The following is a 15,646-nucleotide window of genomic DNA, read 5'->3' on the forward strand; positions in this document are numbered from 1 at the left end:
CAGGCTACACCAGGGGCATCTTGACCAGCAGAGCAGGGGCTGATGACCCTCACCCACCCCCTCCACCAGGTGCCTGCATGCAGCGCACAACCTGCACAGCCTCGCGTGTCTGTCCCAGAAGAGGGGCCACAGGGTATTGGGGTGGCGTGGGGAGGGTGTTCCTGAAGCTGCCCCCAAGGTTCCTGGCTTGGGCAGGCAGGAGGGCAGATGGTGGCTCCAACAACCACGCAAGAGGCATTTCCTGTCGCATTTTGGAATCCTGCAAACTAGGAAGATGCTCTGCACACAGCAGGCCCTCAGCAAAAGCTGAATGACTAAATGAGTGAGGCATGCCAGAGAGCCAGACCTTTTAAGCAAAAGACTATAATGAAAAACTGAGAAACTGCTTGGTGTCAAAGGGAGTGCAGAAGGGTGAGGACAGACGTCTGCCCTTGGCTCTCTCTCTGAATGCAGGCCTAATGAGCAGACCGCTCAGCACGGCCTAATTACAGACGCACCACGCGTGCTCCTCTCATCGCATCTCATCACTTTCTGCAGCTTCCGTGCCAGCTCTGCTAACTAGTGCCAAGTGGTCTTTCTTCGGGGCGCTTAGGAAAGGCTGTGGCTGCCGGGGAAGTCGGCCCCCTGAAAGGGCGCAGGGAACATCCACGTGCTCACGGATGCACAGCCATCACCACCCTCCCATAACTGGGATCTACTGGTTGGGGACAAATCTGAACTGCACAAACCTTCCTAAAGTCATGAAAACTTTGCAGAGTTACCTTCAGCTTCACGGTGGTTGGTTTGACTGTTTATTCAAGAAACCGTGACTAAGGCACTGGCACACGTGCTCAGCACGCATGAGACCTTGGGATGCCGTGTTGAACGAGACTGCTGTATCCCCTGCCTGCGTGGGGCTCACGTCCCCAGTGGGGCACAGACAAGTGGCCAGGCAGCTACGACGTGGGCCGAGCCGGCCCGTGGGGGAGAGGGGATGACCTGACCCAGGCGGCTCGGGGAAGGGCTCCCAGAGAGGAGACATCAGGGGACACTGCAGGACAGGTGGCATCTGGCCAGGCAAAGAGGGGAAGTTCAAGGCAAAGAGAAAAACATGTTCAGAGCCTAGGGTCACATTGGAGTGAGCCCACCGCAGCCTGTCTCCCACTGGTTGCAGCTAAAATTCTAGGCAAAATACAAAAGGCATCCACCCAGGACTGTGAAAATAAACAAGACCAAGTAGACTGGGGAGAGAAGTAAAAACCTGGAAAGTGACCCATATGGAGGGAAGCACCTGTTTTCCTACCTTCTTTTCACCCTATTTCTCTAACAGCTTTGACCTGAGGGCAGGCCTCCAGTGGAGCTGTGGTGACAGCTTCAAAACACCTGGAGCGAAAACCAACAGAACTGAGAGGAGAAATGACCAAATCCTGTTATAGCTGGAGTCTTCAACACGCCTCTTTCAGTAATTGAGAGAGCAAGCAGACAAAAGATCAACAAGGATATAGAACATCCGAACCACACTATCAACCAACTCAACCAAACTGACATCTATACAACACTCCACCCAACAACAGCAGAATACACGTTCTTCCTAAGTGCACAAGGCACAATCACCAAAACAGGCCACATTCTGGGTCATAAAACCAACCTTAAATTTAAAAGAACTGAAATCATTCAAAGTATGATTTCTGACTCTAAAAGAATTAAACTAAAAATTAATAACAGAAAGACATCTGGAAATCCCCAACTATTTGGAAATTAAACAACCCACTTCTAAATAACCCATAGTCAAAGAGGAAGTCAAAAGAAAATTAGAAAACTTTTGAATTGAATGAAAATTAAAATACGACATAACAAAATTTGTGAGATGAAGCTAAAGTAGTGCTTAGAGGAAAATGTAAAGCATGAAAATGCTTATACTTTAAAAAAAGAAAGTCTTGAATCAATGATCTACTTGCCACCTTAAGAAATTAGAAAAAAAAAACAAAAACAAAAACAAATTAATCCCAAAGAAAGCAGGAAGAAAACAAAAATATGAGAAGAAATTAATGAAATCAAAAACAGAAAAAACAATGGAGAAAATCAGTGTCTCATTGAACTGATCAATAAGATTGATAAATCTCAAGCCATAATGAGTAAAACAAAAGATAGACCATTGTGATGGTTTGAAGCTGTGTGCACCCCAGAAAAGATCATGTTCTTTTAATCCATTCCTGTGAGTGTGGTCCATTGTAGGTGGGACCTTTTGACTATGTTATTTCAATTGACATGTCACCCACCTCATTCAAGATGGGTCTTCAGTCTTCATCCTCTTACTGGAGTCCTTTATAAGAGGATAAAAGACAAAAGAGCCCCAGAGAAGCTGAGAGACAAGGAGACACACAGAGGCTCAGAAAGAAGACCACGGAAGCTGGAAGCAACAAAACCCAGGGTAGAAGGGAGAGACCAGCAGACAACACCAGGTGCCTTCCCCTGTGACAAAGGAGTCTCAGATCGCCAGCAGCCTTTCTTCAGGAAGAAGGTATCACCCTGATGATGCCTAATTGGACATTTTTCATGGTCTCAAAATTGTAAACTTGTAAGTTATAAATCCCCACTGTAAAAGCCAACCCATTTCTGGTATTGCATCTCGTTAGCTTTAGCAAACCGAAACAGCCATAAATATCAATATCGAGAATTGAAAGAGGAGACATCACTACAGACCCTAAAGATAGCAAAAAGATATGAGGTAATATTACAAAGAAGTTTATGCAAACAAATTTGACAACTTAGATGAAATGAACCATTTCTTTGAGGGATACAAATTACCAGCACTCACTGGTAAAGAAATATATATTTTGAATGGATCTCATATCAAACCTTAAGGAGAACCACAATGAAATACCACTTCATACCCACTAGGATGGCTGTAATCAAAAAGACTGACATTACCAAGTTTTGGCAGATGTGGAAGAATTGGAAACCTCATACACTGCTGGTGGAAATGTAAAATGGTGCAGCCACTTTGGAAAACAGCCTGGCAGTAGAACAGAGAGTTACTGTCTGACCCAGCAATTCCACTCCTAGGCATATGCCCAGGAGAAAAGAAAACAGATGCACACTCAAAAACCAGTACAATAATGTTTACGGCAACACTCACAGTACTCGAAAAGTAGAAACAACCTAAATGCCATCAACTGATGAATGGATAAATAAAAACAGTCTATCAATACAAAGAAATATTATTCAGCAATAAAAAGGAATGAAGGGCTGATACATACTTCAACATGACTGGACCTTGAAGACATTATGCTAAGTGAAAGAGGCTGCCACTAAAGACCACAAATTTTGTGGCTCCATTCATATGAAACATCCAGAATAGACAATAAAGATAGGGTAGTTGCCTAGGGCTGGGGGATAAGATGAACTGGGGGATGATAAAAGGCACAGGGTTTCTTTTTGAGGTGAAAATATCCTAAATTGATTGTGGTAATGGTTGCACAATTCCGTGAATTAGTCTAAAAACCACCTGTACCAGTTTAGATATATTAAATCCCCCAAGAAAGAGCCCTGATCTTTTAATCCAATCTTGTGGGATATTGGGATTAGGTTGTTTCCATGGAGATGTGACCCACCCAACTGTGAGTGACACCTTTGGTTAGGGTGTGTCCTCTGATTGGATAATTTTGATGGAGGTGTGGCCCCACCCATTCAGCATGGGTCTTGATTAGTTTTACTGGAGTACTTTAACAAGAGCCACACAAGCCCAGGAGCTAGCTGACGCTGATGCTTAGACATGCTTGGAGTTGCGGATCCGAGGTTGGCTGCAGCCAAGAGAGACATTTTGAAGATGGCCATTGAAAGCAGACTTTTGCTACTCCAGAGTGTGCCTGGAAGAAACTAAGAGAATACCCTCCAGATGCCTAGAGAGAAATGTCCTGGGAGAAAACCATTTTGAAACACAACCTGGGAGCAAAGGAAGAAAATGCCAGCCACGTGCCTTCCCGGACAACAGAAGTGTTCCTAATGCCATTGGCCATCCTTCAGTGAAGGTACCCTATTGTTGACACCTTAGCTTGGACACTTTTATGGCCTTAAGACTGTAACTTTGTAAGCAAATAAACCCCCTTTATAAAAGCCAATCCATTTCTGGTATTTTACATAACAGCAGCATTAGCAAACCGGAACACCACTGAATTGTACATTTTAAATGGGTGAATTGTGTTATATAAATTATATATCTCAATAAAGCTGTCGGGAAAAAAACATTTAATAAGTATTTACTTTAAAGTATATTAAGACAAAAAATAGCTAGGCCAACAAACCCATGATTTCTTGGATACTATTAGTCATGGAAAGGCTAAAATAACTTTTCAAGTAAAAAAATTGTGAATCAACTTCAATAGAAAATTTAAATTAAAAAAAAAACCCTCAAGGTATGACCCACTTTATTTTAGTGGTGAATGTATTATCAAGAATTTATACATTAGAATTATGTAAATATTGTATTTATGGCATCATTAAGGTCCAAAGAGCCTGCTTCATATTCTCTATTATACTCTACTTCATTTCAAGGGCAAGCACCTACCGAACAGGGTGTTGGTGTGAAAGTGTGGGGAAGTAGCCATCTAGAGTTCCACGGGTCTCCTGCTGCACACCCTGAGCTCCAGTTGGAGTCTCACACACTGGGTTTTGAGCAGAAGTGGTCGAGCCCAGCCCAAGAAAAGTGGTGCAGAGAAAAGAAGCTGATAAAGAGGGCTGGGCTGGCAGGCTCCAGGGCTCCAGATTCCAGGAACTACTTCCCCACCCCTGCCCGAGACTTTGGACAACGCAGGAGACACCCAAGAGATTCCCCAGTCACCTATGAAGGAAGCCACGGAGGCTAAAATCCATCAAACATCAAAAGAAATATATATTCTCCGTGGTGGGCTTCTCCACTCCCTTGGGCAGCCTATGAGGTGGCTCCCTGCAGGCAAGGACTCATCTAATGGGATTTTGTTGCCCCCGTGCCCCCGGCACAGTGCCTGGTGTAGGGGGGAGCTCAGAACATGTTTGTGACATCGATGAATGAACTGTGTCTTCTTTCAGCAATAGGGAGAGTGAGAGTTTAGCAAAGGCCTGGGCTCAAGTCGAGCTCCACGATGGCTGCCTGCCCGTGAGATGAGAGCTTAACCTTTAAGAACCGTTTTCATCTATAAAGTAGGGCCAGAAAGGCTGCCCATCTGGCACTGTCGGGGCGAGGTTCTCGGGCCCAAGGTTGCAGGGCCCACTGCTGTCCCATTCACAGCCGGGTGTCTGGGACCAGGCAGCGAGCTGCGCATGGCAGGCCTGGGGGAACTTCCAAGCATGAGGGCCACTCCAGGCCGGCTTCTCCAGGAACAAAATGCACAGCACTTACTGGGAAATCTTCATTTACCCCAAGACCAAGTTTCCATCACAGTGCAAATGAGATGATATGCAAGGGTATGAGTCAAGCCACCGGGGTTCAAGGTCTTACCCCACTACCCACTGGCAGTGTGCCGCTGCACAAAACTGAGCCTTCCGGAACCTCGGCTGCCTTGCCAGTAGACTGGGGTGACAGTCGCACCCAGGGCCTGCCCTGGGATCGCTGGAAGGAAACACCAAGGGTTCAGTACTGGCTGCTGAAAGGGATCTGGAGACCATCCTGCACCCCCATGCCCCATCCCCATTGGGAGGCCGGGAAATCTGAGTCCAGAAAAGACCTGGAGCAGCCAGAAGTCATGCCAAGGTGGGGGCAGGGTTCCTTCTCCACACCAGCTTTCCACTTCCCTTTCTCACCCCTGCCTCCTGGAATCTCCCCCTCATCTGCATAAAAAGTTTGGTTTGAGGTGAAACTTCATCAGAACTGCAGAAAGCACAAAAGGCCCAAATAAAAAGGCTTTTTAATATAAAATGGATGAAAGAGACAAATGGAGAGTAATCAAAACCTCATTAGGGCAAATAAGAGCCTGCCTTCAACGCCACTGAAACGGATGGCACATAGAACCAAAGCGGACAGACCGCCGCGCCTTCCAGACAGCCGCCACCATGGGAATGCAAATTTCAAGGGCGCCCTCGCGCACTAGGGGAGAAACCCTACAAAAGCCACCGGGGAGTCTCACCCACTGACCCCAAGGCAGGGGCTCGCAATGCTGGCTGTACGTCAGAAGCCCCTGAAGAGTCTTCAAAATTCACATTAGCCCAGGATCTCGGGGCAGGGCCGCCCACTGCCTGGGCAATCAGTCCCGGGGGGCAGTACCGGGCCTGCTTTCCCAGCTCCAATGCTTCCGTCTTCCAAACGTGCCAGCCTGCAGCAGGGGTGTGAGACCAGCAAATTCATGAATTGTGGCTGGCAGCTCCTTCCACTGGATGGGTTAATTGCTTGGCATTTTCTTTAATGGGTCTTGATTAGGGCTATTAGTCATTCATACTTGCCCCCCACCCACTTAGGTCAACTACGTGCTGGCGCCTCCGAGAACACTGCAGCAAACAAGGCCGAGTCCCCATGCTTGTGGGGTGGAGGGATGGGGGTTTATATCCTACTGAGAAACTCAGGCAGGTGAGAGAGGGGCTGTGGTAAAGGGCAGCCCAGATGGGGATCCATACAGACTCCAAACCAGGAGCCCAGGTAAGCCCCTTTGACTGTCACCTGCCTGTTAGGCTACCTGCCTGTTAGGCTACCTGCCTGAGTAGCTTGGGGAGGAGGTTAAGAAACCAACTCAAGATCTGGAAATCTAAGATGCCCCTTTACAAATTAAAAAAAAATTAAAAAAAATAAAGGTAAAACAAGAGTGGAATATTGATGATTTGTGTCAAACCAACACTGGGGCATGCTGGAGCAAAAGTAAACCCGTCTGTTAGAGCCAATTTTATCATCAAGAGCTCAGAGTGGTTTGGAGTCAGTGTTTTGGATCCCAGTGGAGGTTCTGGAAGAGCAAATGTAGCAATCCGAATGCATCTGCAACTCTTTTTATTGGGGGTAGAGCACAAGCTACACATCAAAAGAAATCACTCAGCCCTCAGCCCCCAGCCTGCCAACTGTCAACCCTGCGCAAAAAAGCAGGAGCAAGTGGGGCAGTCAGGATCCACTCAACTCTGGCAGCCACGTGCCCTAGATTTTCCAGAGCTGCTCCAGTTTCCAGGACTCACATCCTGCCGTACTTTGCTGAAGTTGGGGCTCCATAATTTAGTCTTGCAAAAAGGGTGAGTCACTAAATATGCATCATGATTTCATTTTTAAGCCTCTGTGAGAGCTTTTCTTACAAATTCAATTCATGATGCAAAGAGAAAATTCCTTCTTTTATCAATCCTAACTTCTGGTTCAAAAATAGAGTCGTCTTAAAAGGAACCTTAGGATAATGACCTTGGAACATTTCTAACGGTGTGGGTGGGCCCTGGACAGCTGGGGCCCACGTCTTATACTTCTCCTGCAATTCTGCAGCTCCCACCCCATGCTGGGCACAGAGCTGGGGCACTGCAATGCTGGCAGTGGGTGAGGCTACTCACTCCATCTGTCAAACACCAGGGACCTTGAGAGCACCTTGACCAAGAACTGCAGGTCGGGGTTTGCCACACCAAACCCCATCTGAAGTGCTCCTGCCTCTGTCCATGCTTCTGGAATGCCCAGTTGCAGCTGAACTGCAGCTACGCTTTACATTCAATTTGTTGGATATCAAAGGCAGTGGCTGCACTTACGGGCAGGTGGATACTCCTGCAGGAGTCCATCATGATGGGAGGGGGGTAGCTGACCCCGTCAGGTTACCCCCAGCACCTGCTCCGGGCCAGGCCCTGTAGGAGATGCAACTCTGTCTCCCACACAAAGGGGTTGTGAATAAACACCTGTTGGGCTCACAGTCGAGTAAGAAGGTATCTCAGGAGCCACCACTGAAATAGGTCACGGATGGTGGAGACCACTCGAAGGCAAAAGCAAAGCAGTGAACTCTTAAGTTCAGAGGCCCTTTGGGCCCCAGCTTCTCAAAGGGTGGTTCATGGACCATTTACATTAGCATCTCCCGGAGCTTGTTAGAAATGCAGGATCTCATCCCTGCCTCAAACCTACTGAAACAAAATCTGCATCCTAGCAAAATCCCAGGTTCTTTCCTAAGCATGCCTGAGTTTGAGAAGCCCTGTTTTAGAGATGACTTTGTCCTGACCCCTTATCCCAATGGGGAAACTGGAGCTAAGAGAGGTTTTTGCCTAAGATCACTGAGCCAAGCAAGCCAGTGGTAGTGAACCCAGGTCCCCTGCAGCCCAGGCCAGTGGTACTGGAGGCCCAGAGGGGCTTCTGAAGAGTGGGATTCCCACAGTAAGATGAAGGTCAGACGGCAGACAGCCTGTGTTCCAGACCACATCCCATGTTCAAGAAGACTGCTGGGAAGAAGAGTCAGAAAATTCCACACTAGGACAAAGCCAGCTCCAAGTAAGGCTGCTCGGCAGGCTCATATGGAACACGTGCTGCCAACCTGCTAGAATTGAAGGCAGGCACTTTGCAGGGATGAGGGATGTGCTCCAATCATCAAATCGAGGCAGAGTGAGAAGTCGGCCAAGGAAACAAGAAAGGGAGCCCAACAGCCCATTTGAGCCCAACAGCCCATTTGCTGTAATGAACTAGGCTGGGCTGGAGAAGTCCAGAATCCCAACATCTGTCATTTGGCTAAGCTTAAGGAATCATAAAATCACATGACTGGAAAGTAGTTTCAAAGTCACCCATTCCACCTACTCATTAGCACCCGTTGTCTCAGATCCCAATGAGAGGTTGCTGGCCTCTGCTCTCATCTGCCAGTGGAGGGGCTCACTAGCCCCCACTGGGCTTCAGCTAATCGTCAGAAAGTTATTCCCTCCCTTTAAAACGTTTACTCACTTTCACCCAACGATTCAAGTTCTGGTACTCGATCTTATGGAAATAAATTCTAAGTATGGAAAAAGCTAGATGTACAAAGTTGTTTCTTACAGTGTAACTTATGGCAGAGTAAACCTTAAGAGTTTGTTTGCAGAACATAAAATGGGAGATACACTACTTAAACACCCATGGCTGAAGGACAGTTCCCTCCCATGTAGAGAAGGTGCTCTCTGTAAGCACAGCTTCCAAGAAGGTGCACATAAGCCACAGGGCACCCACCCTGTCGACCAGAGCAGGCAGATTACTCCAGACAAGCAACAGGGTGGCACGTGTCACAGCCAGGTCTGGTTATAGCAGAAGTCAGCCAAACAGTGAGTACGGCTGGCTCTTCGGGCCATTTGGGCTCTGTTGCAACTACTCAGCTCTGACACTGCAGTGAGACAGCAGCCCCAGACAGTACGTAAATGAACGTGTGGGGCTGGATTCCAAAACCCTTGATTCACAACAACAGACAGCAGGCTAGATTTGGCCCCGGGGCTGGAGTTTGCTGACCCCTGACCCCTAGCCTCACATCTATTAATTTAAAATGGCCAACAACAACAAATCTGAAATACCCGAAATGTCCAACACAGGGAAATGATTTAATAAGTTGAAACTAATTCATCTCGTTCATTCAGTTCACAGGTATTTGTTATGTTGGACATGGTTCTGGGTACTGGGATATGGCGGGGAGCAAGTCAGTCAGGTGTACTGACCCAAAAGAATACTGCTGAAACATTTTAAAGGAATTAGTAATAATGAGGAAAATCCTTGCAATGTTATGTGAAGAGCAAAATACAAAATGGCTTATAAAAATAAGATCACAACTACTTAAAAAAAAAGCAAACAGGGAAAAAGAATAATGAAAGGAAAATACCAGAATGTTACTAATGTTTACCTGTACCTAGCTGGACTACCCCATCTATTTCCCTGTATTTTTCAAATTTTTCATAACAATTATGCATTACTTTTATAACAAAATATCCCCTGCCCATCTTATTTAAAACGGGACGCTTGTCTTTGATTTTAAGCTGGAGTCTGTGGTTCCCACTGCTGCTGCCTGAAGGCAATCAGAAAAGGCCAAGCTGCTCCCCCTGGGCGTTTGAACAACGGGCTGGAGAGTCCAGCACCTGGGACAGCGCCCGACAGCACCCAGCGTCCCTAAGCACAGGGCGGAGTGAGCAGAGACAGCCCCTCGGGGTGGGGAGCCTGCGCCTGTCCTCTCTGATCCTCCTGCCGAGACCTCACAAGACACTCGGGCAACATCTGTCAAAGGAAACACAATTAAAGCAGGAAGGGGTGCTGTCCCCTGGGCCTGGCTAATGACCGTGGAACCAGCCCCATGACCTGGCGGGGGAGGAGAGCCCATCAGATTGTTGGTAACATGGAAGTAAAAACAAATATTGCACAGATCCCTTTACCCACGTTATTAGCTTGGGAGAGACTCGCCAACACGCCAATACCAGTCATAGCAACATCTGCTGCTAATTGCTTCTCGCCCAGCATTTTCAGAACTCATCAGCTGGCAGCTACCCTAAAAGAAAATTCGATATTTTTAACAAACTTAAATCAGATGGCGTCCTTGGTGAGTAATTTCTTACGTGTTTGGTCTTTGGGGCTAAAAACAGTAAGCCCACCTTTAAGGGCCGAGGATGCCAGGAGGGGCTGGGCAATCAAGAGTTCCCACAGCAGGCACAGACGGGCATGACTAAGTTTCCCAAACAGGTGATGCTTTCAATTGCACGCTCTCATTTATCACATGCTTACAGTGCAAATATAAAACGTCCTAACATCTTTTAAAGACTCCACTGTGTCCATTTCTTTACGGGTGATTTTTCTTTCTCTTCTGAGTATTTTTGGGAAAAAAAGAAATGTCTTTGTAAGAGAAAAGTGTACAGTTTATTTAAAAAGCACATCTCTCTGTGCTCTAATTCTCCCACTTATGAAGTATGTTAGGCAAAATTTTATCGATGGACAAAACTTCCTGTTGTCTTTAAAGCAAAGGGTCTCTGTTTTTAGCTTCTCTTCACCAAATCATCAGCCCCTTTCAACAGCCCCTTTCCCCATGCTCAAAATCCTCCCAGGGCACCCCACTACAAATCCAAACCAAGATGCATGGCATGCAAAGCCCCTCTGCCCAGGCCCATCCTACGTCTTGGACCCCATGCCCAGTCAGCGAGCTGGGCCCTGGGCCATCTCCTTGTATTCCCACCTTCTGTGCGAGCACACTCTCATGGGTTCAGCAAAGATTTACTGCATGCCTACTCCGAGCCAGACACCATTCTGGGAGCTAGAAGTCAACAGCAAACAAAATGGACAAAAATCCCTGCCCTCTGAGAACTCACACTTGAGTGGAGGGAGACAAATAAATCCACAGTATGATGGGGGATGACAAATGCTTTGGAGATGGAAAAGGTGGCAGAAGGGACTACTGAATGCCAGGGATGGTGGACAGGGTGGGCAGGGAAGGCCTCACTGGAAAAGTGGCATTTGAGCAGCACTCCGGACAAGGGAGGGAGCAGGGCTACGTATGCACAGACACCTGGGAGAGGCGCCTCCCTGGCAGAAGGAGCAGTATATGCAAAGGTCCTGAGGCAGGAGTGTGCTGGCGTGCTCGAGGAGTGGCAAGGAGGCCAGTGGGGCTGGAGACGACAAGCAGGGTCAGGGGAAGAGCATGTAGGCCTTGTGGGCCATGACAGGGACCCCAGTTTTTGCTGTGAGTGGGCTGGGAGCCTGGCCCAGAGGGGTGACATATCTGATTCACATTCTAACAGACCACTCTGGCTGCCATGTGAGAACAGAAAGGGGGAAAGAGGGCAGGTAGGAAACACCGTGGTTATCCTAACAAGAGATGATGGTGGCTCTGGATTACAGCGGTGGAGACAGGGCGACGTGGTTGGATTCTTGACATGTCTTCAAAGCGGAGCAACAGCATTTGCAGATGAGAAGAAGTGCAGAGAAAGAGACGATTCTTATTTCATGGCTGAACAACCAGAAGGATGGGGTGGCCATTTGTTAAGTCGGTGAAGGCTCCGGGAGAAGCAGGTTGTGGTGAAGGATGGGGGCAGAAATTACTTCTCTATGCACCTGAGTATGACCAGGCTTTAAGCTCCAAAGGGGACACTGACTCCGCTAAGAAGCCTTCTGGCATCAAGTGGAAGTACTCAGCCCCTCGGAATGCCTGCCCCACACAAGCACTCGCATGCACACACACACACTCGCGCGTGCACACGCACACACAGAGTTCTCCGTGTCCACACATCACTCCCGTGACTGACCCAAGGCTGATTCGTTTCATATCATCTGGTAGCATCTGCGCAAAGTAGATACTCAGCAAATATTTTTAGTAATATGCTGCACAGAATTGCATCTATGACATCCTAGTAGTTTAACAACTCAACATTCTTTCAAACGTCTAAAAATTATGCTTAGCACTGAGGAGATGTTGGGTGGTAATTATTCCACTTCAAGGGTCCTACATATAGATGCTGACTTGCCCCCAATTATTCATATTGTTTGGGTAAGCTTTCCTGTGGAAAGACCACGCGGGGCAAAGGGCGTTCGTTTACCTTGCCAGTCCTGATATCCCAAGCTTTGATTTCAGGGCTGAAGCCTCCACATAGAAAAAGATTGTGGTCTTTTGGATGAAATTTCAAGGTGGTGATTCTAAAGTCACTTTGACCACTGAACAGCTGGGTTCCTACAACAGAAAAAGAGAAGAGAGGGTTAGTTAGACAAGACTCAGACCAGAAAATATCTTAAAACCAAGATGGTGTCAGTGTGGAGCCTGTGGGCAAACCTGCCCACCCGGCCCCAAGGTGGCCCAATGGAGACTTTCTGGAAACTGCAGCAGCAGCTACCCCCTCCCGAGCATTAGCTGAACTCCCCCCTCCCACCCACGGCTAAGCTAGACAAACTGGGTCCTCGAATGCCACCTTTTATGCGTACTAAAGGCATGACATGTTACCACATTCTAACTGCACAACAACCCCAAACCTAAGCAAACCCTAAACAGCTGAAAAGACAAGGCTCGAGGTGAGTACATAACATTTCCAAGGCCACACAGTATGTACCGTAGTCTAAAAACCAAAAGCAGGATTATTCCAAAGTGATATACGTATTTTTTAGGATCAGCCATCTTACAGTCATGCTGTTACAATAACTGATGAATGAGGTGACACAGAGCGAGGCAGATGGTGGTGACAAGTGACAGCGTGACACTGCAGCGGCCAGGCCATGCAGCGCACAGGATGGGGTGGACTATCAGGGTCTGGCTGGTTCTCCAAGCCTCGAGACAGTCCTTGCTCTTGTATAAAAGACATAAAATGGTCAGGACGCACTTATATGCCTCATGCAAATGTCTGTGTGTGTGTGTGTATTATACGCACATGGTGAAAATGTCTTTTTTAGCATTATCATCTTTCTAATTATCTTCAATGTTTACTTGTGCATTTGCTTTTAGCTTTTTTATTTTTACATACACACCCTCCCCTTCCCCGTGCTCCATTAGGATCTTTAAAGAGAAGTCATGTAAACTTCAGCAGCATCCGCAGCCCTGAGTATTGGACGTGGGGTTTGAGCCCAGGTCTGTGGGGCTCCAGAGCAGCACGTGAGCCCCTCGGACCATGCTCCACCTCCCCCACCCCCCTTCCACAGTTCACGATGCCTCCCACCACCCCACCACCAAGAAACATAAAGCCTCAGGTGTCCGAAAGGCCCCCCGCGGCCGAGAGGAGGCCCTCCACTGGACTGAGGCAGCGGGCAGCTGGTGGCCCAGGAGCAGATCCAGGCCACACCAGAATCTCAAACATCACTTCCCCCACAGCACCCAGGGAGCGGCGTTCGCTTATTCGTTTCAGAAAGTGCTTTCTGGATCTGCCCAGCTTTGTGTTCTGTGACCCTCCCGTACACGTTAGGTGCTCAAGCAGCTGGCCAGGTAAGGCAATGGAAGCCATCAACCAGCCTTCACGAGGGTCACAGCAGGGGCCTTCGGAGCCCAGGTCCCTGCTCCCCAAACCACGTGGTCTGACAGCACATCAAAGGGAAACATATCACCAAAACAGCAAATTTGTTAATAAATTTTATAAATGTAGTTCTGTTCTAATATATTGTGAATGTTAAAACAAATACACAAGGAGAAGGATAAAATAACCAATATTTTAAATATATTTTTGAATGTTAAGAGTATCAACAAACCTGAAATTATTTAAAAATAAGGATATAATATTTTTAGTGGTGGCAACAAGATTAAACTAGAGTTAACGATTTTGGCTTTTTTTTTCCAACTAGATCATAGACTCATTGAAGACAGAAAACTGTAGTGACAGCACAGGCTTCAGTCCTTGGATATGGCTCTAATACTTAATAGCTCCATGACTTTGTGCAAGTGACTTAAATGTCAGTTTTCTCTCTCTCTTTTTTTCAATTCTTACAAACACTCCCTGTTCTCCCTTCTCCGTACCCATCACCTCTAACCTACATTCTATCTCTGTGAATTTGCTATTTCTAGCCATCTCTTATAAGTGGCAGCACACAGTATCTGTCCTTATATGTCTTATTTCACTGAGCACAGTACCTTCACAGTTCTTCCATGTTGCAGCGTGTCTCAAAGCTTCATTCTTTCTTCTGGCTGAATATGCCATTGTGGGCATGTTCCCAATTTTGTTGATCCACTCATTTGTTGATGGACACTCACGTCTTTTCCATCTTTTGGTGACTGTAAATAATGCTGCTATAAACACTGGTGTACAAGTATCTGTTTGAGATCTTGTTTTCACTTTCTTTGGGTATATTCCTAGAAGAGGAATTGCCTGGTCTTACAGTAATTCTATGCTTAACTTTTCGAGGAGCTGTCATTTTGCTCTCCACAATGCCTGCACCATTTTACATTTCCACCAACAATCCACTGCAGTTCCAATTTCCCCACATCTTTCTAACACCTGTTACATATTTGTTTGTTTTTTACAGTAGCCATTCTTGTGGGTATGAAGTGGTATCTCATTGCAGCCTTGATTTGCATTTCCCTAATGGCTAATGATGTTGAGCATCTTTTCATGTATTTATTGGCTGGAATTTTGACCGGGATTGCATTGAATTTGTGTATTGCTTTAGGTAATTGTGACATCTTAAAAATACTAACTCTTCCCATCCATGAACATGGCATGTCATGCCATTTATTTAGGTCATCTTTAATTTCCTTCAGCAATATTTTGTAGTGTTCAAGTCTTTTATATCCTTGGTTAAACTTACCCAAAGATTTTTTTTTTTAGATGCTATTGTAAATGGAATAATTTTCTTAATATCCTCTTCAGATGGTTCATTGTTGGTATAACTTTTTCTTCTTCTTTTTTTAATGTGGAGAACTTCTTGTGATTTGAAAGTCTGGTTCTAGGTTCTGGTTAATCACCGCACCACTGTCACAGCTGACAGAGATTCATTCCAGAACTACATGCACGCAAACGGGAGCCGCTCACCATGGGCGACGTGGGGGACATTTCCCACTTCCATCCACCAGGACGCAAAGGATTTGGTGGAAGTGTTGCTGGCAAAGCTCCCTTTCCCCTCATGTCAAATAATGGCTCCTGCAACTAATCAGAAGGTACTGCATTTTCATATTTTCAACATACTGATTCAAAATCCATTGGGATTTTCATTTAAAAGACTTCTAAACAGATTAGAAAACCTCTGTTCTCAGATTAAGGGTGCAGATAGTAACGTTTTTAATAGGTGACACATTATTTTTGGCAACAAAAATCACATAGTGATGGAAACAATTAAAACCATCTGTTTTCAAAATGTTCTCTCCATAGT

The 15,646-nt window shown here is 46.5% G+C and overlaps 1 protein-coding gene across 9 annotated transcripts in view; it reads right to left on the reverse strand.

Annotated features, from left to right (window-relative positions):
• WDR25 (WD repeat domain 25) overlaps positions 1–15,646 on the reverse strand; it is a 131,029-nt gene that overhangs the window by 25,088 nt on the left and 90,295 nt on the right. For all 9 annotated transcript variants that reach the window (XM_037831870.1, XM_037831873.1, XM_037831872.1 and 6 more), the window contains one exon: positions 12,406–12,536. In XM_037831870.1, the coding sequence (XP_037687798.1) occupies positions 12,406–12,536 (131 nt within the window). The remainder of the gene's footprint in view (positions 1–12,405; positions 12,537–15,646) is intronic.

The sequence above is a fragment of the Choloepus didactylus genome, chromosome 4, assembly GCF_015220235.1.
Source record: "Choloepus didactylus isolate mChoDid1 chromosome 4, mChoDid1.pri, whole genome shotgun sequence".
In the NCBI taxonomy this organism is placed as follows: Eukaryota; Metazoa; Chordata; class Mammalia; order Pilosa; family Megalonychidae; genus Choloepus; species Choloepus didactylus.